The sequence below is a fragment of the Pleurodeles waltl genome, chromosome 9, assembly GCF_031143425.1.
Source record: "Pleurodeles waltl isolate 20211129_DDA chromosome 9, aPleWal1.hap1.20221129, whole genome shotgun sequence".
Taxonomy (NCBI): domain Eukaryota; kingdom Metazoa; phylum Chordata; class Amphibia; order Caudata; family Salamandridae; genus Pleurodeles; species Pleurodeles waltl.
The window spans coordinates 382,419,379-382,447,153 of NC_090448.1; the positions used below are offsets into that span (position 1 = coordinate 382,419,379).

At 47.0% G+C, this 27,775-nt stretch overlaps 1 protein-coding gene across 8 annotated transcripts in view; it reads left to right on the forward strand.

The window, feature by feature from the left end:
• Positions 1-27,775, forward strand: part of RYR1 (ryanodine receptor 1) — a 1,068,376-nt gene that overhangs the window by 316,253 nt on the left and 724,348 nt on the right. For all 8 annotated transcript variants that reach the window (XM_069206982.1, XM_069206985.1, XM_069206986.1 and 5 more), the window contains exons 33-34: positions 3,280-3,366; positions 3,822-4,048. In XM_069206982.1, the coding sequence (XP_069063083.1) occupies positions 3,280-3,366; positions 3,822-4,048 (314 nt within the window). The remainder of the gene's footprint in view (positions 1-3,279; positions 3,367-3,821; positions 4,049-27,775) is intronic.

A 27,775-nucleotide genomic window follows, 5' to 3' on the forward strand; every position in this document is an offset into this window, starting at 1 on the left:
GCATTTATAAATGGCCTAGTGGTGTTGGCAGCACTACTACCGAATTCAGTTTCTGGTGGGCAACTGGAGGAAAGGGGGTCTATTTTGAGGACGTTCATCCTTTCCCATCACAGTGCTCCCAAACCCACTGTGCAACCTATTTTCCCAGGGAACTGTATTGACTGAGGGAGCCATTTAGCATAACAAAACATCTGCAGTAGCAGTGCACCGATGTAAGTGTTGCCATGCTGATGTTGCAGACATCACAAACTATGTTTGTGCTTTGCCAGTAATGTCTTGCAAGGTGGCTCAGACATGTGGTGACAATTATACCCTTAAGGAGTACATGGCTATGCAGTTATATTTGTTACATGTACAGTTACTGTACCATTCTAACCTGTTGGCACCAATATTTTGAAAGTGGTAGTAGCTGCATTTGTAAAGGTGTAAGAAGCCATTGGTGGAAAGTGCTTGTCAGAAAATGTATTTTCACTTGGTCTATCATTTATATTGCATCTGTCTACACTGCTACATTTGAGAGAGTTTTAAGTTGTTGTGCTGCCCCATCCAGGTAGCTTCTCAACCACATGTGCTTTAATGACTGTAAAAAAATGGAACTGCTGATTAAGGGAGTGAAAGCCTACTCAAGCGGGAACCACAATCTTTGTCAGGGTGACGCCACATGCAAACCCTAAATTAACCTGTGCTCAACCCTTGGGTAGCTTTGCACAGAACAGTCAGGCATAACTCAGAGGCGATGCGTAAAATACTTGTGCAACACTTCAAAAAGCAATAAAGGGAAATGTACCACAAAAGGGATCCCACTTCAGATTGGACAAAATGGGTAAATGTTAGTAAATAAAACAAGACCAAAACAACAAAAATCCAGTCAGTAGAACCAGAGATGTGCAATTTTAAAGATTTAAGTGAAAATGGCAGCAAAAAGCACAAATCGCCAACTCTGGGTATCTGGTCACACCGGACCACGGCAAGGTCACAGGTTCTGGCCAATTGTGATGGAGCACAGGCCAGCTACAAAGACTCAGTTAGGCCTCCTGAACAAGAGTACCCTTAAATCCTGGTTGTAAAGGTCCCATTTCGAGGAAGGGTTTGCAGCCGGGGTGATGCATCAGTTCTGGGGAACTGTGAGGCTGGAATACAAGGTCCTGCATCATTGTTGAGTGGGCTGACAACTAGGGACGCTTGCACTGCAAAGTCCTGCATCGAGGATGCATCGTGCACCAGCTGGCTCCAAAGATACTGCAGTGCTTCCAATGTAAAGTCCTGTGTCATCGTCGAAGTTGCTGTCGATGAAAGATTTGTGATGCGAGGGCCTGTGTCAGGGATGCGAGCGGCTGTCCTGATACAGGCTGCGAGGTTGATGCAGAAGTCTTGCGCTGGAATAATCCTCACATCAGAAGTAATGTATCAGTTCTGTTCAGGTTATTCTGAACAGCAGAGGTGATGCATCAGTTCTACGGGATCAACAGAGGGCTTCAGAGTACGTTCAGGGCCACTTCCAAGGATCGAAGCCCAGGGTGGCACCACCTGGCAGGGTAGGACTCACAGTTGCAGAGTCTAGGTGCTGGTTACAAGAGACTAACCTTTAGAGTCACTCAGGTGGTCCTGGGTTAAAGTAACAGACCCACTCCTTCTCAACCCAGGCAAGATAGCAACAGACAGCATGTCAGCACAGCAGCCAGCAATCCTGCAGGGCAGCAGTCCAACAGAGTGGCAATCCTTTCAGCAGCACGGCAGTCCTTCCAGGCAGAGTCTTCCACAGGTTCAGAAGTATACTGAAGAGTTGGTCTCTGAGGTCCAATATTTATATCTGGTGCCTCGTTTGTAGTGGGAGAAGCTTCCAAAGGTGTCCCTTTGAGGTGCACAGGTTTCCTGCCCCTCTGCCCTTTCTCCAGACTGACTACAAGGTGTATGCAATTCTTTGTGTGAAGGCAGAACACAGCCTACTCTGGTGTAAGTAGGGCAGTGCCCAACTGTACCCTCCCGTCCTGCCAGCGGTGGCCTATTATGGCACACCTAAGCTCTCTATTGTGTGTTGCTGTCTGGGAGGAATACCCAAAGACCAGCTGCCAACTTCACCCAGTGATGCGGCCCAGAGACAGCCTGCAGGGCCTAACTGGCTAGAGCAGGAAAATGCCAACTTTCTAAAAGTGGCATTTTCAAAATTGCACTAAAAAAATGGACGACCATAAGGGATGATTTTTCATTATAATTCCAAAGCCACCAAGCATGAACTCTAAACAAGTTCCCACTTGGAAGTTACACGTCATTAAATGTAATAAAGTAACCCCCATGTTATTCTATGAGAGAAACGGGCCTTGCCATAGTGAAAAACAAATTTAAGAGTTTTTCACTACCAGGACATTTACATCTTAAAAGTACATGCCATACTTTTTTAAATACATTGCACCATGCCCTGTGGGCTGGTTAGGGTCTAAACTAGGGGTGTCTTACATTAATAAAAAGCAAGGTTTGGGACTGGCAAAAGGTTTATTTTGCCACATCGAAATGGCAGTCTAAAACTGTACACACAGGCTGCAATGACAGGCCTAAGTGGGTGTGCAAAATACCTAGTGCAGGTCCCCTAGTAGCATTTAATTTACAGGTCCTGTGTATATGTAGTACCACTTTACTTGGGACTTATAAGTAAATTAAATGTGCCAGTGGGGTGTAAGTAATTTCTGCCATGTTTAGAGGAGAGAGCACAAGCACTTTAGCACTGGTTAGCTGTAATAAATTGAACAGAGTCCTAAGGCCAACAAAACCGAGATCAGAAAAATATGGAAGGGTAAGTCAGAAGGTTTGAAGGGAGACCACTCTAAGGCTGACAGGTCTAACATTTACCATTTAAGTGGACTGGACAAGTCCAGCTTCAACTACTTCACACTTCCACTGTCATGAGATGCAACCTTCTTTACTTCTAGGTTCTGGTCTGCTTTCCCTCTGCATAGCAAGATTGGTGTCACATTCCAGTGTGATGGACAGAATAGGGCCTGATTAGGCCCTGCTGTGTCAATTACCAGTCCTGCCAATAGGTACTGAGCTCTGACACGCGACAGCCTCTGCACCTGATTCTGAAACGCAGTACAGCTTAATCATCTGTTCTAACAAGCTTCTAACAGCGCCTTATCTGTAGTTTGTAGAGCTGTAATAAACATGAACATAAAACAATGCCACACAACCTAAATCTCTCTTTGAGTAGTGTCTTTTATTCTTTCTCTCTGCCCATTATCACTGACGTTACCAGGTGTACTGACCTGTTTCTCATCTGTGTTCCAGGTGGAGCCCAACACCAAGCTCTTTCCAGCTGTCTTTTGTCTGCCTTCCAGTCAGAACATGATCCAGTTTGAGCTGGGGAAAATGAAGGTAAAATAGAGATATAATCTAATGACTCCCCCTCCTTCTCCCACCGGTTCATGGTACCAAACCCCTACCTTCATCATGCTTTCATCTTCGTTCTCTGACACCAATACTTTGTCATGTGGTACTGGGCAGCCTGTTTTACTGCACTTACACTACAACAAGGTTTATACTATTTTATTTTATAGACATATCTTCACATTCAACATGCCTTATCTTGAATTTCATGATACTGACTCCTATTGGATGGCAGTTATTACATTATTTTTCTGTATGATGCTTTTTGGTAGTCTGTGTCATTAATTAGCCATTGAATTAGATTGATAGGCATTATGAAGAGATACTGACTATTATTCCGTTATACCAAACCTCCTATTTGTCTTGCTCACTCAACACACTATGTCAGTGCAGCCTTGGTTGCTCATCCCTCATGGCTAAAACTCCATCCCTCTATCTTTCAGAACATTATGCCCATCTCAGCTGCGATGTTCCGCAGCGAGAGGCGGAACCCAGTGCCGCAGTGTCCGCCCAGGCTAGATGTACAACAGTTAATGCCTGTGGTCTGGAGCCGGATGCCCAATGACTTCTTGAAAGTGGAAACCGAGCGGATGGGCGACCGGCACGGTTGGATGGTGGAATGCCTCGACCCACTCATTATGATGGCTTTGCACATACCAGAGGAGAACAGGTTCGTGCCCCACAGAACAGATGAGGCTGTGTACCATTGGCAGGTTCATGGAAGATGTCATATTATGTTTCATAAAGGAGCTTTAGTTGGTGGTTAAGAGACTATTTTATCAGACCGTTTTTTTCTTTCCAGCCTGAGTGAACTTGCATCTACTTAGCATTTAGAAATATCACATGTCAAATACTCACCCTCCCTCCCAGCACACACACATGACCAAAACAGACACCAACAGATATGGCTGGAACGGTGACTTTTGAGCTGCCAGATACAATCTGTCATTCCTCCGGCATTGGAAGGGGAAGTAGTCAGCCTTGAGGTTTACTGAGCAACAATGCGAGATAGTCTTAAGCAGCTGTATGCAAAGTTTGAATGTGGCGTGATTGTGAGTGGAAGAGCCTCCCGCTCGGTAGCTAGATAATCACAAAGAGCAAAAGAATTCAAGAAAAAGTGCTAAATTGCCAAAATGAAGGCACAACAAAGAGTGCAAAAAAGTAACTGCTGCAGAAACATTAAGGTTATAGTATAAAGTAGAAATTAGCGAAAGAAATTAGTTGTCCTAAATAAAGTCCTGTCCTTTACTGTTGTCAGTATTGTGTAATTCCTGGGTTGTGCATCGTAGGAACCTCACTGATAGTGATGAATGTAGAATATTGCCACCTATATGCGGGGATCGCAAAATGATTCTTTTCAAATGCAGGCCAGATTTTGCTGAGTTTTGTCTCTCTGGAATAGCCAGATTGCAATAGTAGAAAATCACTAATCATGTTTATGAATATATGGACATTGTTGCATGTGGCGGGCTTTATAGATTTCTGTAAGGCAAAAGTTTCTTAATCAAGCAGCAGTAGCTGCTTTTCCGCTAATAGAATATGTCAAAAATAGGGAGCACTGTGGAATCAGCAGCTGCTTCTCACCCGAATGATCGCCTATAAAAGAAAGTACCACATTCTCCTGCAGCACTCTATCATCCTCCCCAGAAACACCCAGTTCACGCAAAGGAGACTGGGCTCCTCTCCTTGTGTTTGCTGAGAGGGAAGTCCAATCAGCCAAACAAAAGTAGAAAAATAGGTTTCAGGGTGCCTCTCTGGTAAGCGACTTGACCAAGGGCTGCTTCCTTCTAATAAAGTAACGATTTTGGTTGAATATAACTCTTCCATTCTTATAGAAGTGCACAACAAAGGAAGAGGGTTTCTGCATGGGGGGCAGAATAAACAGAGCAGGGACACAGTGCTGCAAGTTTTCACTCCAAGCCTATAGTGCCCTTCTTCAAATATAATTGGAAAACAAGTTCCCTCTAGTGGTTGAGCCACTGATACCTAACTTGAATGTGGATGTTTTTCTAAAAGCATGTTTTAAAAAGTTTGCTTTCAAATGACACCCAATATAAAGTAGCATAACAAATAGGATTCCTAAATTAACTAAGAAACCTGTTACAGGACTCAGCTGAGATGTTGGGCGACCGGGCATAGGCGTTATCTTCTCCTGAGTGTATGTCATCCTTTCTCAAATAGGATACTGCATATGTTAAAAGTGAAGTTCCTACCAGTAGGTTGGACCAGAACTGTTATTTGTGGCATTCCATTGAATTTACTCTCCTTCCCCTCTGGGACAGGTAATATCTGATAGAGACTTCTAGCTCCAGATTCCTTACCTTAGAATTCCCTGGCGTCAGCTTTGGATCTGGAATTTTTCTGCTGAGCAGTACCCTGCGCGCGTCGTTGGGTGGCGTCGTTCGGATCCGCATGCGTCGTCCGGCTCCATTTGGTGTCGTCAACGTCGTTAGAGCCATCTGTAACGTCACTGCCTTCTATATAGGAACCACCCCGGCGTGTGTAGGTCATTTCTTTTCCTTCTGCGCGGTTAAACACAGATCTGGAAAGAGCTACCATTTTTACGACGGTTTTGTTGAAGCTTTTTGATTGTCTGAGCGATGTGTTTGAGAAAGACGGGATTTAAACTGTGTGGTGCATGTTATCGCACCATGTCAGTTACGGATCCACACCAGGTGTGTCTCTGGTGCCTTGAAAAGGACTACGATTCGAAGTCGTGTTCCGACTGTCGGGCTATGGCTCCGAAGGCCTTGAGAGAGAGATCTCTAAAGCTTCTAGTGGCCCGGCAGCCGTCTTCGGTTAGTGCAACTCCGAGGAGGTCACGGTCCCGCTCTAGGAGGAGGTCGCAGCACTGCTCTAGGAGCCCCTTTTTCCTCGCGTTCAAGGTCTTTGGGGCATTCAGGTAAGAGGCACAAGAAGAAGAAGAAGTCCAAGCGTACTTAGGCTTCGCCACGCCCATCGGCTGACGAGGCATCCAGGGACCGTCGACGTTCCGAGCGCGGCTCCGTGGAACCGTCGCCAGGACCGACTCCGCGTCTTCCCCCTTTTTTGGGGACCAGAGCAACCCCGCCCAAATCAAAGAATTTTATGAGACTATGCACCTTGTTTTTGAGCAGGCTGCACCTTCAGGTAGGTCTTTGGGCCGCACGGGGTCAGCAGGGGCCCCATCAGATTCAGAGTCGGCGGCTTTGGCCTCTGCGCTGTTGGGGACCCCGGGATCCGATACTGGATCCGGACCGGTATCTCACAGTCGATCTCCTCCGGCACCGGGCCTGACGTTGACGCTCCCACCACCACTGGCGCCCACTGGTGGTGGTAGCCCGCCCTCATTCCGGATGATCCAGAGCCTGAACGACGTTGTACGAAGCCGATTCCTACTTCGATGGCGCCGATTAGGCCCAGATCAGTGCCTGAGGCTTATTCAGAACAGCCAGGCACAGGAGAGGAGTGGGAGGGGTCTGAGGACCCTTTAGAGTATGGATTGGAGCTTGAACAGGACTGGTATGAGGATCTAGGAGAAGCCAGTGGACTGGATACTTCTCCAGATGCTGGCATGCTCTCTCCTCCCGCTGTGGCTACAGAGGAGGGTGCATCTTATGCTATGGTGGTGCGTAGGGCAGCTGAGGTCAGGCTACAGTGCCATGCCTGACGGAGGTGCTTCAGCCCGGGGTTGCTACATCGGAGCCGATGTTACCCTTCAATGAAGCCTTCACAGATGTTCTTCTGGGAACATGGTCCAAACCCAGCACAGGGGCTCTTGTGAATAGGACAATTGGCCGTCGCCATAGACCTGCTCCAAACGACCCTAATTTCCTCACCCAACACCCCAACCCGGAGAGCTTGGTGGTCCAAGCCTCCACTTTCCGTGGTGCCTTACCTTCCGCCCCTCTGGATAGGGAATCCAAGAGGCTGGAGCAACTTGGAAAGAAGTTGTTTTCTTCCTCCAGCCTGGCATTGAGGTCAGTCAACACCTCTTGCCTATTGGGCCGTTTTTCCCATACTTTATGGGATACAGTGGCTCAGGTGCTGCCCCAGGTCCTGGATGGACGTACAGGACACTCTCACCCAGGCTGTCAAGGATGGGAGAGATGCAGCCAAGTTTACTATCAGGTGTGGCTTGGACACGACTGACTCTCTGGGCAGGGCAATTTCTTCAACAGTGGCCCTCTGTCACCATGCCTGGCTACGTTCTACTGGCTTTTCAGGGGATGCCCAGTCGAGTTTGATGGACATGCCTTTTGATGGATCTCGCCTTTTTGGTGAGAAGGCAGACTCTGTACTTGAGAGGTTCAAGGATTCTTGAGCTACGGCCAGATCCTTGGGCCTTTCAGTGCCGCCTCATCAGTAGTCTGTCTTTCGTCCCTTTTGAGGCTTTGGAATGTGCGTGGTACCACCCCAGCCACAAGTTAGCAACCATCCTTCGGCTTCACAGCATCCCGTGCGAGGAAGAGGTCGTGGTACCGTCAGACCCAGAGGGTCTGGCCAGAGGTTGGCCACCACACAGCCCCCCTCTTCCGCAGCACCCAAGCCTTCCTAGTATGGTTCTGCAAGACCATGTCTGTCCAGTTGGAGGGAGGATTCAATTTCATCTCCCTCAATGGCAGTCCATCACATCTGATAAATGGGTCTTGCAGATCATACAGAAGGGCTATTCCCTCCCCTTCCAGTCTTTCCCTCCCTCTATCCCTCTGGTAAAAGATCGGCTGATGGGGGATCATTCGGTTTTGCTCTGCGAGGAAGTTACAGCTCTCTTCGCCAAGGGAGCCATAGAAAGGGTCCTGATGCCATAAGTATGCAATGGTTGTTATTCCCGCTACTTTCTGATTCCCAAAAAGAACAAGGGCCTTTGCCCTAGCCTGGATTTAAGGGACGTCAATCTCTTCCTCAAAAAGGAGAAATTCAAGATGCTCACTCTTGCTCAGGTCTTGTCTGCCTTAGACGAAGGAGACTGGATGGTAGCGTTGGACTTGCAGAATGTGTATTTACACATCCCCATCCTGCCTGCCCACAGTCGTTACTTGCGGTTCAAGGTGGGCCACGAGCACTTTCAGTTTACCGTGCTCCCTTTCGGTCTTAGCTCATCTGCGCAGGTTAGGGATTTCAGTCTTCCCCTACCTGGACAACTGGCTGTTGAAGGCTCCGACACCCCAGGCTCTTGTCACACACCTCCAGACGATGGCAAACCTTTTGCACTCGCTGGGTGTAGGAAGCTGGCTCTGTATATACTTCCTCAAAGTGAGAAATAGTGTGCAGAGTCCAAGGGTTCCCCTTAGAGGTTGATAGTGGCAAAATTAGATAATACTTTTAGGAATTGGCTATGTATATACTATCTCAAAGTGAGAGATAGTGTGCATAGAGTCCAAGGGTTCCCCTTAGAGGTTGATAGTGGCAAAATTAGATAATACTAATACTCTATTTTATGGTAGCGTGGTCGAGCAGTAGGCTTATCAGAGGGTAGTGTTAAGCATTTGTTGTACACACACAGGCAATAAATGAGGAACACCCACTCAAGGACTTAACTCCAGGCCAATAGGTTTTTATATAGAAAAATATATTTTCTTTATTTTAGAACCACAAGATTCAAGATTTGAGGTAAGTACATAAAATGCAAGGTACTTCACACAGGTAAGTATAGAACTTTGATCCAAAGCAGTAGTACACACAGTTTTAGGAAAAATGGCAATAAGCAATTTTAAAAGCGGACACAGTGCAAAAATCAACAGTTCCTGGGAGAGGTAAGTTTGGTTAGATTTCTCAGGTAAGTAAGCACTTACACAGTCAGTCTCCTGGGCATAGGCAGCCCACCTTTGGGGGTTCAAGGCAACCCCAAAGTCACCGCACCAGCAATACAGGGCCGGTCAGGTGCAGAGGTCAAAGGACGGACAAAAACACATAGGTGCCTATGAGGAACAGGGGTGCTCCGGTTCCAGGCTGCTAGCAGGTAAGTACCTGCATCTTCAAGGAGCAGACCAGGGCGGGTTTTGTAGAGCACGGGGGGGACGCAAACAGGCACACAAAAGACACCCTCAGCGGCACAGTGAGGGTCGGGTGCAGTGTGCAAAGTAGGCGTCAGGTTTGCTATAGAAAGCAATGGAGGGACCTGGGGGTCACTTAGGTGATGCAGGCAAGGCACAGTGGGGCTTCTTGGGCCAGCCACCGACTGGGCTAGGAAAAGGGCCACCAGCTGGTCACGGCGGGTGCAGTGCTTGGTCCAGTCGTCGGGTTCCTTGTTACCAAGCAGTCGCGGTCAGGGGGAGCCTCTGGATCCACCCTGCAGGCGTCGATATGGGGGTGCAGGGGGCGGTCGACTCAGGTTACCCATGTCATCATAGTCGCCTGGGAGTCCTCTCTGTGGTATTAGTTCTCTGGAGCTCGAGCCAGGGGCATCGGGTGCAGAGTGTGAAGTCTCACGCTTCCGGCGGGAATAGAGAGTTCTTTGAAAGTTTCTTTAAAGTTGCAAAGTTGTTGCAGTTTTTGAACAGTGCTGCTGTTCTCGGGAGTTTCTTGGTCCTTCGGGTTCAGGGAAGCCTTCTGAGTCCACAGAGACCGCTGGTCCCTGTCGGATGCGTCAGTGTACAGGTTCTTTGAGTCTGGAGCCAGGCCGGTAGGGCTGGGGCCAAGTCAGTTGTCGTCTCCATCGTCTCTGTGGGCATTTCAGGTCAGCAGTCCTTTATCTTGTTGTAGGTTGCAGGAATCTGATTTCTTGGTTTCAGGGTTGCCCCTAAATACTAAATTTAGGGGTGTGGTTAGGCCTGGGGGGCAGTAGCCAATGGCTACTGTCCTGGAGGGTGGCTACACCCTCTTTGTGCCTCCTCCCTGAGGGGAGGAGTGCACATCCTTATTCCTATTGGGGGAATCCTCCAATCTCAAGATGGAGGATTTCTAAAGGCAGGAGTCACCTCAGATCAGGGCACCTTAGGGGCTGTCCTGACTGGTGGGTGGCTCCTCCTTGTTTTCCTCATTATCTCCTCCAGCCTTGCCGCCAAAAGTGGGGGCAGTGGCCGGAGGGGCGGGCATCTCCACTAGCTGGTATGCCCTGGGGTGTTGTAACAAAAGGCATGAGCCTTTAAGGCTCACCGCCAGGTGTTACAGTTCCTGCAGGGGAAGGTGAGAAGCACCTCCACCCAGTACTGGCTTTGTTCATGTGGCCTTTATTGTGCTAAGAGGTTTGATACCAAACGTCCCAGATTTCAGTGTAGCCATTATGGAACTGTGGAGTTCGTAATTGGCAGACTCCCAGACCATATACTCTTTATGGCTACCCTGCACTTACAATGTCTAAGGTTTTGCTTAGACACTGTAGGGGCATAGTGCTCATGCACATATGTCCTCACCTGTGGTATAGTGCACCCTGCCTTAGGGCTTTAAGGCCTGCTAGAGGGATGACTTACCTATGCCACAGGCAGTGAGATGTGGGCATGGCTGTCTGAGGGGAGTGCCATGATGACTTCGTCATTTTCTCCCCACCAGCACACACAAGCTGTGAGGCAGTGTGCATGTGCTGAGTGAGGGGTCCCCAGGGTGGCATAAGACATGCTGCAGCCCTTAGAGACTTTCCCTGGAAACAGGGCCCTTGGTATCAGAGGTACCGTTTACAAGGGACTTATCTGTGTGCCAGGGCTGTGCCAATTGTGGGAACAAAGGTACAGTTTAGGGAAAGAACACTGGTGCTGGGGCCTGGTTAGCAGGGTCCCAGCACACGTTCAGTAATAACTGGCATCAACAGAAGGCAAAATGTTAGGGGGTAACCATGCCAGGGAAGGCATTTTCTTACATTGGGGTTCACTATAAATGTGCCAAAGTCACTCCTGACTCCCTCTCAGAAGCTCACTTTTATTGGAGCTGTTCTGGACACAGTGCAGTATCGGGCTTATCCTCCCCAGCTGCGAGTCCAGGATATTCAGGTCATGATACCAATGGTTCGGCCTCTATCCTGGATTTCGGTGAGACAGACTCTGAGGCTTTTGGGACCCATGGCTTCCTGCATCCTATTAGTCAAGCATGCCAGATGCATATGAGGGCTCTGCAGTGGGACCTGAAGTTCCAATGGGCACAGCATCAGGGAAATCTTACCGACATGGTTCAGATCTCAGAGGGAACTGCAAAGGATCTGCAGTGGTGGTTAGTGAACTACGATTGGGTCAAGGGCAGACTCCTTTACCTTCCCCAACAAGATTTTACAGTAGTGATAGATCTGTCACTTCTTGGATGGGGCTGCCATCTGGGAGAGGTGGAGATCAGGGGTCTCTGGTCTACAGCGGAATCCAGACTCCATATCAACTTGTTGGAGCTTTGGGCGATCCCGCTAGCATTAAAGGCATTTCTTCCTGTTGTGAAAGGGAAGGTAGTGCAGGTGTTCGTGGACAACCCTACACAATGTGGTACTGCAACAAGCAGTGCGGTGTGGGCTTGAGGACCCTTTGTCAAGAGGCTCTACGTCTTTGGACACGGCTGGAACATCAGGGCATAACCCTGGTGGTTCAACACCTGGCAGGTTCTCTGAACGCCAGAGTGGACGAACTCAGCCCACAATGCTTAGCGGATCACGAATGGTGTCTCCATTCAGAGGTGGCGCAAGGACTCTTTCAGCAGTGGGGAGAGCCTTGGTTAGATCTGTTCGCCTCCCAAGAGATCGTACAATGTCAGCAGTATTCTGCTTTTGGAGTTTCCAAGGCGGCTATCGCTACGCAACGCTTTTTGTCGCTAGTGGAGCTCAGGCCTCCTGTACGCCTTTCCACCCATACCTCTTCTGCCCAGAGTTCTCAAGAAAATCAAGAACGACCGGGCCCAAGTAATCCTTGTGGCTCCGGATTGGGCACGAAGAGTCTGGTATCCAGAACTCCTGAAAATGAGCATCAGTCCTCCAATCTGGTTGCCTTTTTGGGAGGATCTTCTGTTGCAGCAGCAGGGGAAGGTTCTCCACTCGAACCTGTCAACTCTGCAGCTTCATGCGTGGAGATTGAGCGGCAGCAGTTGATGGTTTATGACCTCCCTTCCAAAGTCTGTGATGTCATTCTGGCAGCCAGGCGTCCATCTACTAAGACGATTTACACCTGCTGTTGGAAACATTTTTGTATTATATTGTACAGAGAGGTCTATTGATCCTCTTTCTTCTTCTCTTTCTGATATCCTTCTGTTTATTCTGTCACTCGCCCAACAGGGTTCATCTTTAGAGACTCTTAAGGGCTATATTTCTGCCTTATCGTCTTTTCTTCGCTTGCCTGATCAGCAGTCTTTGTTTAAGTCCCCTGTTGTACAGAGATTCTTAAAAGGGCTTGTACATATTTTTCCACCTATGCCTTTTGTTATGTCAGTGGGACCTTAATCTAGTGCTTACTTTTCTCATGTGTGCTCCTTTTGAGCCTTTACATAATTGTCCTCTCCGGCTGCTCACTATCAAGACAGCCTTCTTAGTGGCGATCACATCTGCCAGGAGAGTGAGTGAGATGCAGGCTTTATCATCGAAACCATATCTCCCGATATATCCTGATAAGGTAGCCTTCAGAACTCCTGCCTCTTTCCTCCCCAAGGTGGTGACCCCTCCATCTGGGTCAAAATATCACCCTGCCTACCTTCTTTACTCCACTGCATCCCTCTAACGAAGCGGAGCGTCTCCATCGGCTGGACCAAAAAAAAGCGTTATCGTTGTACCTTGACCGCACTAAGGAGTTTCCGGGTGAACCACCAGCTCTTTGTGGGGTATGTTGGTGCAAAAAGGGGCGGGCAGTCCAGAAACTAACCATTTTGTGCTGGGCCTTTCTCTGCATTAAAAGTTGCTACGTTTTGGCTAAGAAGCAGCCTCCTGAGAGCTTGAGAGGTCACACTACCAGAGGGAAAGCTGCCACCGTGGCGTTAGCTCGAGTCGTGCCGGTCCTAGACATCTGCCAGGCGGCAACGTGGGCTTCCTTGCACACGTTTGCAAGACACTACTGTCTGGATAGCCAGGTTAGAAGAGAGGGGCATTTTGCTCGCTCGGACCTGCAGGACTTCCTTGTGTGAAGTATATCTTCGCAGCCCACCGCCAGGAGTTGTAGCTTGGATATCTATTCTATAGTGAGGAATTTGCAGCTAGAAGTCTCTATCAGATGAACAAGTTACTTACCTTCTGTAACAAATTATGTGGTAGAGACTCTATCTAGCTGCAGATTACTTACACACACCCAAGCCACCCCGCTCGTGGATATATATTATGTTTTTCAGATTTTTTTCCCTTACTCCAGGGCATGTTTTTTTTGCTCGGACAATCAGAAAAAAATAAAAAAGTTGCTTCTTCCATGACTCTGCGCGTCTGGCATGGGAAGTTGTGGAAAAGAACTGATGTACGGATGCCAGGGAGTGCCTATATAGAAGGCCGTGACGCCACAGACGGCTGCAATGACGCCACGCAGAGCCAGACAACGCACGTAGATCTGAATGACGCCTCCCGACAGCACGCGCAGGGTACTGCTCAGCAGAAAAATTCAGAAGCTGACGCCAGGAAATTCTAAGGTAAAGAATCTGCAGCTAAATAGAGTCTCTATCAGAAAATTTGTTACCGAAGGTAAGTAACTTGTTTGTTTGGAACCAGACAGTATTAGGGTACTATTCACTTACTCCCTAATTGATCCTGGATGGCTAAACCTTCTTTTGGTGACATATGGGACAGCACTGTTTTCATCCATAGATTCAGGGCCTGATTCACAAAGGAATACTTACACTTTTAATTTTAGGTTTGTTTCAGAATTTACAAACTCTGATTTAATAGTAAGTTTACTACTACGGAGACTCTGCAGTCAAGCGAAGAACTCCACACATAAACAAAATGATACTGCATGCCTATCTTTTTATGTGCGGAGTTCTCCGCCCCAACTGTGGAGCCACCGCAGTTGTAAACTTACAATTAAATCAGAGTTTGAGAATTCCAAAACAAACGCAAACCTACTCAAAAGTGTAAATATACCTTTGTGAATCAGGCCCTGAGTGAATATTGAATACTGATAGTCCTTGTTCCATAGCTGCCTAGTTTAGTTTTAGCTGAGTTTACCTTATATTTGACATTTCCTATATATAGTGTGTTTACATGTGTCAGTTCAGTACGGCATGACACAATATCCTGACTTGAACAATGCAATTATTTACAGAATTGTTTTAGAAATCACTTCCATTTATTCAATATAATAGTGTAAAATGGCCGCTACAACTCTCCTGAGGTGCTTGTGCAAGTTTTAAAATTAACAGTGCACAGAAGCAGCCAAGTTTCACTTCAGTCATTACACAGTTGACCTATGCAGTGTGACACCGTTACGTACAGGTGATGAGGATATTCACAAATCAGAATTAAAGGGCATAATGACAGCTCCTCAAGGCCACACTCTGTCAGGCCTCACCACTACTGCAGTGCTTTTTCTACCCATTTCAGATTAACTATGATTGCATGTATATAATGCTTACACAAAGATCTAGTAGTCGCTCTTAGAAAGCATGATGAAGCTTTGTGATTGGTGACCAGCAGTGCATGCCGGCCTTGCTCTTGGCATCACAAAAAAGGCCTACGCCTACAGTCTGACATCACCACCAGTACAGCTACCCTGTTTTCTCTCCTGCTGTTCTGAGACGCAATGTGGGGCATATGGGGTGAAAAAAGCTTCAGTGCTAAACAACTTTACGACCAATTTACTGCTCCCCTCTGGCCTGGAGCTTCAAATAAAGCCAGAAAGTGCTGCAAAACTCAAGCTACATAGGTCCTTACATAACCACTCACACCATTCACATTTTTCTTAGCTTTCTGATACCTTCAGTCCCATGTCTTCCTTTTAAAGTCAGGACTACCAGTATAGTACTGCAAACTTGAACAGGATTAGCTGCCCACACGTGGACTGGGCAAATTGGAAAACAAAATTCATGTCAAGTATATCTTTATTCGGTTTATGTTAATAAACCCTAAAAGCAGACCATTGGAACATATTCAAATTCCATTTAAAAAGTTAAACATCCAAATTCACATTGTTAAAAGGAAGTGATAAAAAGCTGAAGCTGCATGTTTGAATTCCATTGCTAAAATCCACTGCTAAAACTCCTTTTCTGTCAGTTATATTGCCAAAACCTTATTTCAGCAAGAACATTACGGGAAACATAATGGGTGCTTGACACTTAATGCTCAAAGGTTGAGTGCGTGCACTTTCCATCACATTCAGATGATCCCCAGTGTCATGTACTTTAGATAAGAACAAAGAAACCCAATGGCACACAGTTGCATGTTTCAAGTCGTATAGGTACTGGAAGGCCTTCTGATGATAAAAAAATTATTTTGTTTAAGAACAGTACTTTAAGATACGTTTTCTATGTGCCAAATAAAACCCACAAAAAGTGTGATGTGCTTAGTAGACTGCTCTGATTTGTCATCGCAGGGGCATTCTGGGTGGGGGTGCCCCACCCATCCTTCCTAGGGAATAAGACCAAATGATGAAAGATGAGGAAGTGAAAGCATATCAGTAGATATCTGTGATGGGTGTTATGGGTTAATTTGAAGTACAGCTTACATCCAGACTACTCATTCAGTGCAGAGTATCTTCTAACAGACAACTTGTAAGCATCTGTCCGGGCCCCGTTCGCTTGACAGGCTTTGAATATATAATACCTTAAATCTTTTTTTGAATACCCAGTGATAGTCTCCAGGTGCACCCAAGGGGTCTCTCTCTTTCTGTCCTTGAACCCCACACTTAAGCTAGATGTGTCGTAACCAAGGAATTTTGGTGGCATGATCAAGACCCATTCAGTCTATGATGATTGATCTAGTGAAGTGTGCCTCTTCCTCGGACCATATGGAGCGCCATAATAAGAGAAGGTTGCATTCAAAGATATCTATTAGGAAATCCACTTACATTTCCCAGTGAATGATGGAGTCTGGCATTGCTTGGAGGACAGCTAAAAGTCTCCTGGGATTTACTTTATATGTTTCTTAATTCAACGCTGGATTTATGATGGGAAAGACACTATACCCTAAATTTCATAATACAAAGTAAAGTAACGAGTTGATTAACCAATGACACCGGCCATAGTAAAATACCAACCTGAAAACTCAAACTGCCCCACACAGTTAAACAAAACTTTTTTTCTCAGAAGAAAAGCAGAACATACATCCTTATGTACTTTTTTTCAGAGAGAGAAAAGTCTGCAGAACATGGACAGAGGGGAAAAATGTAAACCAACATAAGTAGTTAACTCGCCACTTTCTTTACTATGTCAGCCTGAGGTGGAAGACAAATAGTTCTGATCTGTTGCATGTCTGCCTTTGCACAGGGAGTAGAGTATTATCTTCAATGACACATCAGCAATGACACACAAGCAGTACTGATTAATTCTCAGTGTGGGGTAGAAAAAGAGAGGAATGACGTGGCTTAATGAGTGGACGCTGCATGTCAGAAAGGCCAGTTTAAGAGTGAGGTGATCAGGAACAGAGACATTAACAACACCTATTCAGAATGGACAGATGTAGAAGACAGAGGGGGTAGGACCTAAAATATTTGCGGGGAGATTGAAACCAAAATGTAAAACAAAGTAATGGCATGAGGTTTAGAGTAAAAACGTAAGTGGTATGTTAACACAAAAGACCGTCAGCACAGAGGTCAACTGAGAATGCTGAGAGATGGGTTGAACTAGGGGCAGATGGTATAAACATTAAAATACAGATCAGAATGGATAATAAACAGATTTGATCCATAAAATACAGATCAGAATGGATAACTATTGGTATTGGCAGCTTCACAAGCTAAGCCATATAGGTAAGCTGAGATTTGGAGCCACCTTCTCAAGCCTAAAATGAAATAGTGAAAAGGGCACTTAAGGCTAAAACACACATGTACAATGTACATAATAGAAGAATTGTACAGTGATGATTTACAGAGAAGTGTACCGAATATGTAGTACCATTTCCGAAGAGAGAAACCATGTCCTTGTTAAAGTTCAGCTTGAAAAATATTAACATGCCACTTGGACCAATGCCTTATAAGCTAATGAAAAGGTTGCTATATGTGCGAGGGCTAAACTCTGAATTATTTCCAGTCACACAATGCTGTTCACCCAGAAGGCTTAGGAAGCAGTGTTGCTGTGGTCTGCAGCTCTTCAGATGAACAACTGGATGAGTTATACTTACAAGACAATGCCACAACTCAAAGTGACCTGGAGGAAAGAGTCTCTATGCTTACAAGGAGCAACATGAGCAATGGGTACTCCTGCACTCATAGTCCCCATTGTTCAATGCGAGGAGGCATCTTGGCTTTTGGATTGCCAAGATGCTCAGTAAAACTTGATGATCGGTTACCACCGTAAAGGCTTTCCGTATAAGAACACATGCAAATGTTCACAAGCCCATACCACCGCCAACGTTTCTTTCTCAGGTTGTGTATAAGCACATTCTGCTTGGGGCAAACTTCTACTAGTATAAGTCACACTATGCCGTCAAGCATTTGGGTGTCCACTATACTGTACCAGGGTAGGTCCTAACCTGACTGGGCTAAAGTTGACTAAAATCTCTGTATGAAACTGGATTGAAGTATGCCATTTCAGTAGCATTTTCATTAGCGAGTTTTATTCCCTTGAAAATCTCTCTTAAATTCTTGTGACCATTGAAAGGAAATATTTTTCTTTATCAGCTCTCATAATGGAGCACTAACAGTGTATGTTCCTTGAACAGTAACTGGCCATGCCCAGAAAAGAACATACCATTGAAACGTCTTTTGAGAGATCAGCATTTGACAGAGCTTGTACTTTTGCAGGATCAGCTGTCATACCCCCTTAAGAAAAGATATGACCAAAGAATTTTAGTTTTGTCTTGAAAACTCACACTTGTCAGCATTCAGTCAAACCTGCATCACTGAGTTAACAAGATACTTGTGTGAGAACTCTATCGTGCTCCTTCTGTGTAACTCCGAAGACTAAGATATCATCGCTATAATTAAACACATTAATAACAGGCTGTATGAAACATCTAATGATGGCTTGCAAAAGGTCTGCAGCCGATGTTACACCAAAACTGAGACTAAACAAACCAACATGTGTAGAAAAGGTTGCAATGAACCTGCAACTTTCTTCAAGTTCCAACTGATGATAACCTTCATTTAAATCAAGTCGAGAAAAGATCTTTGCACTTTTCATTTGCATTATCATGTCAGCAATGTGTGGACCTGGATGTCGTTCTCGTTCACTCGCCTAGTTTGCCTTATGAATGTCAACGCAGATGCATACAGCTCCTTCACTGTTCTTTTTAGGCACTGCCACTGTGGGAAAAACTCATGGTGTTGGACCAGTGGAATACTCAATAATGTCATGTTTCAGTAACAATTCAAGTTCTTATTCAACAGCTTCTTGTAAATGAAAAGCAATTTGTCTATGTCTCTGAGCAACAGGGTGGACATCTTCATTAATATGCAGTTTTACTTTCGGTACACTTCTGGAAATCACTCCCGCTAGCTCCCATGTGAAAGATCACCCTATTCAAAATGATCAGGCTTCCCCACCTTCTTTGCCAATTCACTAACCTTCCACTAACCTCCCCCCTCCGTGGATTCTATCATGACTTAGATAGCTTACTGCAAGAGCTAATCTGGAATAACCACCAGATACCCTTACCAAAATTACAGTTACCCATTGACGAGGGTGAACTGGGTCCACCATTCTTCGAGGCGTATTATCTAGCTGCCCAGCTCCAGTGGGTTTTTCGGTGGCTGGTGCAGCACAACCTGCTGGAACCTCACTCTGACATTGGCTCCCTCACCCTTCCTGACATCCAGAGCTTCTTACTGCCCAAGACAGCCCTTCTTGGCCGGCGTTTACCCCGCCTGGCGTGTGATACACAGAAATGTGTTCGCTGGATGCTGGTCCTTACACAACACATAGTTCCGTACGCTCCCACCTTCCCCCTGTGTGGCCTTCCACTTCTGTCTGGCTCTTGTTCTGTCCAAAACCTCCTGTGCTCGCATAATAGTTCTCTCATAACAGTGGGAGATCTCTTCCTCGATGGCCAGCTTCTCCCCATTGACTGCTTTGTCAATGACTTCACCCTCTCCAGAAGTAAATGTTTGCAATATCATCAGATACAACAGATTCTCCATCTGCAGTGGTCCATTTTGGGCACCAAACCCCTCTCACATATGGTCGTCCAGACACTTTTCACCATGGGAGCGGGACGCTGCATTATTACTTGGCTCTATAGAACCATAGGGAACAACACAAAAGTCAAACTGTCTTCGTCTGAGACAAATGGGATACATATATTGGTCAGGCATTCCACAACACTGAATATGCTAGAGCCGTGGAAGTCATTTAGGGATCGCCAGGGGTCATAGTTGCGACCCCTGGCTTGCCCCTTGTGACCCCTGGCACTGCATTTGCGACCCCTGGCCTCAGAGGTGGCAAATTCAGTGCCAGAAACACAGGAGCAGCTCCTCCTAATGGATGTCGGTTGGGGTCCCAATCTCCTTTTTTTGTCAATTTTCATTACTCTAATAGTGAATAATTTATATTATTCACTATTAATATGTTAAAAATGGAGCACAATTAGCTGGAATATAACCCTCCCTAGCTGTTGAGGGAAGTAAAAAATGTTTTAGATGTATGTTGTGTGCATGCATGCAGGTGAGAGTGTGTTTATGTGAGAGAGTGTGTGTATGTGTGATTGTGTGTGCATGTGTAAGAATGTCTGTGTGAGCCAATGTAAAGGTCAAATGGCGTGTGATGTTACTTCTGCAACCCCTGGCCTTTTGGTGAGTTGGCGTTCATGGCTTGAACTCTCAAATTTCCAGACAAAGTCTCTCGAAACGCCTGATTCAAAATATTCAGTTCGCTATTCTCCACAGAGCATATCTTACTTTATTTCCCATGGCTCATCCGGGAACTCCTGCACTGCCAGGAGTTCTTGGCTGACCTTCAGCATGTGCTTTAGTCCTGCCCTTAAACAGTACTAGTACGTCATCCACACTATACTTTGCAAAGTAACTAAGCTTCCAGACATTGCCACCTTGTAAGCTAGTGTCCTAGGCATCTTTCAGTATGGGAAGCACATGGCGGTCAGAGTGCATTTTGCAAGCCTTGCTTTGTTCCTGGTTAAGCGTGTCACTACCCTCAACTGGTGCTCCTCTCAACCTCTTAGGTTGGCACTGTAGCACAGGGCTATGCAGCGGTGGGGGCAACCAGAGGGTGAGGTGCTGAGACTTCAGAAGGCCTGAGCGGAGATTGCGGAGTTCTGCTATGCTGAACTCCCCGAAGTGCCGAAAAACATCTGCTGCGATATGCAGAGTTCCACGAGCAGCAGTTTGGGTAAGCCACGCTGTTCGCACTGATTTTCAGCACCAGGAGTTTTCTCCTGTGCTGTAAAATCAGCGTGAATGGCATCACACGGCACGTCAATGGGTGCTAACTTCTTTCTGCCCCTATAGTAGACTTTCTACTGGAGTGGGGGCTTCCTCAACGCGAGTGGCAGCTTTCTTGATGGTGGTGGTAGCAATGTGCCGTGACTGCCTGCATTCTGAAATCTTGCTCGCGCTCACCATCATATCGATTTCTGTTGCTTCGGCTCGCCAGCTTAATATTGGTGTGCCGCGCAAGAGAAAAACTTCACTTTGTGGAGTTTTTTGGAAGTCTGCGCTCCACACAGTGTGGGCAAATCTCCGTGAACTCTGCTGATGGCCTTCATTTTCTTATCTTTCACTGTCGCTCTGAATGAACCTTTACTTTTTATAGGCGTCAGTGCAGCCTATATATATGCTTTGGTCTTCGATGGCGTGAGCCCTGATAATGGAGATAGTTCTGAGCCTCCACCTGGCGGCTTTGATGGTGTGTCGTTTCAGGTATTGGGCAGTAAGCAAACCCCAGTTCTTTTTCTGGGGTCTCCCCATGCGGTGATGAGGTCGTAACTATCCACCTGTCAGGTGGTAAGTGTAATAACAGTATGCTTCCTTTTTATTTGTTTTGTCAGGCAGCACTGTTATTTGCAATCTTATGTGGAAATTGTGATTGTCTTTGACTGCACTTTGTAAACCTGCTTGTATCCATATTCAGCATTAACACCCCTTGCAGTCTATAATTTTATTTTGTGTGGCAGCCCGGTCCCTTTAATATGGTCTTGGTCATAGCTGCTTGACCAATGATGCGTAGACTTCTCAGTGGATCTTTCTTTGTTTTCCACTGTTTCACACTGGCTGGAGTTGCGCCGTAACTTCACACACAGCAACTGTCGACTCGGCACTTCAACGAAGGCCCATGTGCCACGCACGAGCAGTCTGCTTGGACCAAAGGAAACTCTCTGGAAGAGCACTGTCCTTCTTAGGGTTACTTATCTCCTGTCTTGATGCCAGTAGTAGTGTCTGTCCCAGTCTGTGTACCCACCAATGACTACACACATGGAGCTGTAAATCACACATCTTGATTCCTCAGCGTCTACCGGTTTACTCTAACATTCTAAGCCAAGATTTTATTAACTTTTATTTAAGCTATTTCGTCACAATGCTATGGTGTCCATTCAAGGCCAAAAGGGTTCCGTCCTAACACTTTCAGGACACTATACAGGGTGTGTCTCAGAATGCTCATGAGCCCTACAACTGATCCACCAATATTGGCTAGTGCCTTGTAACTCAGTCAACCAGGATTGGTGCAGCAACTTACTTGCATCATAGTAACCACAAACAGCAGAGTTCATGACATCATGAAGTCAGCTGCCTTCAGATCGAGAACTTTAACCTAATCGCTCTAAGAATCTGGCCAAGGTGGTTCTTCGGATTGTAAAATCCCTGCCCAAACTGTCTGGCTAGGTCCCAGAGGTCCCAATATCCTCAGAAAGCTGCAATGAATTGTCTCTTGTTTTTGCGGACAAAGTGACTAACATCTATACTGCATTTGAGGCTTCAGTGGTCGAGGGTCTCGCTACTAGGGTCATGGAAGAAGTAGATGTGGTAGCTGAATCAGGTGAGAGTGCTGTTTTCGAGCCTTTTACTTTAATTGACTTCTGTAATTTTTAGTCAGTGCTTGACTCTATTGAATTAAGATCTCCTTCTGACTCCCCTCCCCTGTGGATAATTAAATTGGGTTGTGACTTTCTTTCCTCTATCTGGATTGATTTGCTCAACACAATCTCTGGTGCCAGCATGCTGGGAACATCCTATGGTTGTACCTTTGCTAAAAATTCTACCCTTGATGCAGCTAAACCTGAAATCTTTTACCCCATTTCACCCCTCCTGGCTCTTACTAAAATATTGGGAAAACATTGATCGTCAAGTATCATCTTATCTAGAATCCAGCCTTCTTCATGGCTCGCAATTTAACTTTCACCCAGAGCAATGTATGGAGTTGTCTTATCAGGGGTTAATGAGCACCTCAGATCCATTCTTGATTCTGGAGGTACTGTTGCACTGATTCGTCTTGATCTCAGCACAGCATTCAATAATGCGTCCCATGAAGCCCTTCTCAAACGGCTAGTCAGCTGCGAGATTAGGGGTTGTTCCGTACTCTTGTTCCACTCCTTTTTGCAGGAGGTAATCTTTCAAGTGATCTTGAGTACCTTCCCCTCCTCAATTCAAAATCTGCCTTACAGGGTTCCACAGGGTTCTTCCCTGAGCCCTATGATTTTTTATGTATATGTTCGCCCCCTGGTAGATCTTATAGAGGCTTTTGGCATTATCTTTTTTACCTATGTAGGAAAGTCCTTCTTTTTGGCATGTTACCCCCACTTTTTGCCTGTTATCAATGTGCTTAGACTGTTTTCACTTGGATCCTGCTAACCAGGACCCCAGTGATTGTGCTTTCTCCTCTAAATTTGGCTGCCTTGGTACCCTTTACCCACCACAGTTGGCATACTGGTATACCCCTATATGTTCCTAATATATGGTACTTAGGAACCCAGGGCATTGGTACACCAGGAGTCCCCCATGGGGTGCAGCATGTATTATGCCACCCAGGGGAGCCCAGGCAAACTGTGTCTGCAGGCCTGCCATTTGCAGCCTGCGTGAAAGGGTGCATGCACCCTTTCAAAGCTGGTCACTACACCAGGTGACTGTAAGTCACCCCTATGGTAGGCCCTTCCAACCCTAAGGGCTGGGTGGAGGTCCCTGTGTGTGTGGGCCCTGTGGACGAGCAGAGGTGCCCTTACAAACTCCAGTACCAATTCCCTGACCTTCGTAAGTGCGGGGAAGCCATTTTAGCTGTGTACTAGCCATAGGTCACTACATATGGCCCAGCTGCAGAATGGTAACTCTGAACCTAGGCATGTTTGGTATCAAACATGTCGGAATCATATCCCAATACTGATGCTAGTGTTGGTGGCATGATTCCATGAACTCTGCGGGCTTTTTAGAGGACCCCCTCTGGTATTGCTCTTACTAGTCTTCCAGGGTCTGCGAGCCGGCTGCTTCACCAGCTCAAGCAGGAGAAGACAGACCAAAGGATTTCATGTGGGACAGGGGTGCAACCTCATCTCCCTTGGAAATAGGTGTTACAAGCCTGGGAGGGGTAGCCTCCCCATGCCACCAGCTTGCTTTGAGGGCACATTTGGTGCCCTCCTTGCATAATCCGGTTTGCACCAGTCCAGGGACCCCGGTTCCTGCTTTGGCACAAACCTTCACAAAGGAAAGGGGAGTGACCACTCCCCTGTCTATCACCACCCCCAGGGATGGTGCCAGGAGTTCCTCTAGGTGGCCACTTGATTCTGCCATCTTGAAACCAAGATGGGCAGAGGTCCCTGGGAGCATCTGAGTGGTCAGGTTAGGCAGGTGATGTCAGTGACCCCCTCTGATAGGTGGTCACCTTGCAAAGTGACCAAGCCCCTTTTTCGGCTATTTAGGGACTCCCTTGCGGGTGGGTCCCAAGATTTGGTGTGCAGGACTCCACCAGGACTCCACTGCAATGACCTCTTCTGCTCCTTGCCATCGGAACTGCTGCTGGACTTTACAGGAACCGAGCAAGACTGCAACCCTGAGATGGCCTCGTCCTCTACATTGTTTCCGTGGCTCCTGTCAGAACTTTGCAACAGTTCCACGGCTGTGCATCCTCTGGGGTTGGTAAGACTTCATCTGCACCAAAGAAACAAGAAGGAATCTCCCTTGGAGTGAAGGAGTCACTTCCCTGCATCTGCAACCACCTAAGGCAACGACGTCCGGCTGTGATATTTGCTGTCCTCTGGATCTTCGAAGATTCTCCAAAATAGGTGGTGGTTCTGAAGGGTCCTCTGGGTCCTCTTTGCCTTCTATTTAACTTGGGAGACAGTGAGCCTTTGCCTCTTCCTCCATGATGGAATCCCTGTATACTGCGAGTGTTGCAGCAACCAAGGCTTGTAGACTCCTGCTCTGAGAGATCTTCAGGCTCCAAGTAGCCCCAGTACCCAGCACTCTATATCTGCAAGTACAGTTTCCTATCTGCTGCTTTAGTGATGTGGGACTCCTCTCCAGGTGTACTGCCTGGCCCTCACTGCGACTTACTTTACCTGCTGCCAGTGGGTTGCTCGTAGGAGCTCCGACAGCTTCTGCTGGCTCTCCTGTCTTCCTAGGGTCAGCCCGGACTACCCTCCCAGGGTTGAGTCCCCAGGTCCTTGCTGGTCCACTCGAGTCCTGCAAATCTTCTTCAGCTCCAACTTGCATTTGCTTGTTGGTAGTCCTCCTGACCACTGACCCATCTGCACTTAGGTGACAGTCAAGGGACAGCTCCTAGATGACTTCCGGGACTCCTCTGCAGCTCTTGGACTCCGCAGTTGGCCTTCACCAATCACCATCATCCCGGATCTTTACCCGCAGAAGAGTGGGCATTGCCGCCTGCCCCACCTGGTCACTCCTGTGTGGACAGGACTCTGGCGGTCATTCTTACTGCGGCGGTAGCCGCCCGCCACGCGGTTACCGCCATATGGCCGCTCCGCGGTCAAAAGACCGTGGCGGCCATTCTGGCTTTCCCGCTGGGCCGGCGGGCGACCGCCAAAAGAGAGCCCGCCGGCCCAGCGGAAAAGGCCCTGCAACAAGGAAGCCGGCTCCGAATGGAGCCGGCGGAGTTGCAGGGGTGCGACGGGTGCAGACAGTGAAAATCTTTATGGGGCCCTGTTAGGGGGCCCCTGCACTGCCCATGCCAGTGGCATGGGCAGTGCAGGGGCCCCCAGGGGCCCCACGACACCCGTTCCCGCCATCCTGTTCTTGGCGGTAAAAACCGCCAGAAACAGGATGGCGGGAAGAGGGTCGGAATCTCCATGGCTTGCTGCTTGCAGCGCCGCCATGGAGATTCAGCCCATGCAGGGGAAATCCGTCGGGAAACCGCTGGATCCCCTTTTCTGACCGCGGCGGTGCTTCCGTGGTCCCCGGCCCTGGCGGTCTTGGACCGCCAGGGTCAGAATGACCCCCTCTGTCTCCTTCTTTTACAGGTCCTCTTCTTCCAGAATCTACCATTGGTTTACACCGGTCTGATCATGTTCTTACATTACTCCAACTCTAAGTTCCCATGTTAGCATATGAGACGACCATGAAACTTACCTCTGCTCTCCTGGTCGCTGGGGGTCTTCTATATACTCACCTCTTGGGGTTCCATACTCTCCCAGCCCTTGGCTAACTACTGGTGGGGGTCCCATTCTCACATTCCACTATTTTAGTATATGGTTTGGCCCACCTATAGGGCCATTGCTACTTCTTGCTATTTCTAATGTTTTATGCTAATTCCTAGTACTTAACCTGTGCATATTATGTGTGTACTTACCTCCAGAAGGAGGGATTGCCTATAGTATTCTAGTTCAGTGTTACTATTATAAAGTACCTTTATTTTTGCAACACTGTCTGCTTCCTTTCATGTGTGATAAGTTACTGTGTGGCTACTGTGTTACTGCAAGTGCTTTATACTCCTCCTAGATAAGTCTTGGCTGCTCACCACAGCTACCACTAGAAAGCCCTTGCTTCCTAGACACCGTAATACTTACTAATAAGGGTTGCCTGGACCTGGTATAAGGTGCCAACACCGTAGATGTCCAGGCCAGCTTCCTACATCATATGCTGATGATACCCAATGAATTTTCTCTTTCTCTCGTAGGGGATTTCCATGTATAGTCATAAGCATTGAATAGTTCCGCGCACCTGCGGGGACCCCGGAGCACTGTTGTGAAGTATATTCTTAAGTGCAAATACCAACCCTTTGAAAAAAGGTTTGTCAAAAAACACTTAAGAATAACACTGTGCAGCCTATGTGAACAGCTACACAGGCCAAATTGTTAAAAGAAAAAACAGTTATAGTGTAAATTCACGTTTAAACATCTATTTATTTTATAAATATATTAACAAATACATTCTCATATTTTATTTACACCTCTCATGAGAATAAAACAATGCAGGTCAGTGTAGCCCATAGGCTGCCATTATACAGAATGAAAATAGAGCTGTGCCTTTAAGAAAGTAAAGTCTTCCTGCTTCCCATCATGCACAGCAAAAGGCAGTTGCCTCAGTTCTTTTTTCGGGCTCCTTCTGACAGGACCCTGAAGCATTGAGCTCTACCTCACAAAGTTTTTTGTGACAGAAATTCATTTAAAATCTTTTGAATTTCAATTTCACTCGACGTTTTTAACATTGAGTGATCATTTCCTACTAGTTTCTGTTAAATTCTGACAGAATTTTGAGGTTTTTCTAGTTTAGAAATGCCTTCACTTTTTGACAAATGTCCTTCTTGTGGCAGAAAAAAGGCTAAAACTGATCCACATAGGGTCTGCATAATTTGTCTTCCATCCAGCCACAAACCAGAGTCGTGTGACATCTGTAAAACCTTCTCCAGAAGAACTCTTCGTGATAGAGAGAAAATCCGACTTCAGGCGAGAGAGGACAGAAGAAAAAGTGGCCATTCCACCACAGAGCGAGGAGAAGGTCAGGCTTCTACCAGGGCTCAATCTGTTTCCTCTATAACTCCTACCAGACCTGCTGAAAAACGGCACAGGTCTCTGACGACGTCGAGGGCGTCGACGTCGAAACAGGGAACGGCGCCAACATGTTCGCCGTCGAGGAGTGGGTTCTCCACGGCGAGAGGAATCGACGTCCAGAGGTCGCCGCCACCGCTCTTCGACGTCGAGGAGTGTGTCGACGTCGAGACGACAATCAAAGAGGCCTAGAAGGGTTTATACAACATCGGAATCCTCGGCCTCACTTATCCTGCTCCCAGCGTCTCCACAGCTCTCGCCTCGGCAGTCGCCGTTGCCGCAGACACCGGTAACACCTACGGCTCCTCTTCCGGCTCCTCCTTCAGAGCCTGTTCAGAGGACTCCAACGCGATCTGTCAGGCGTTCTGGACATTCTTCTAGACGTTCTTCTTCCTCTCTGCACCATCGTCATGAATCACGACAGAGATCTCAGCATTCACATCATAGACATTCTTCTTCGTCTACACGGGACTACTCTCCAACTCTTTCGGACTCACCGTCCCCGAG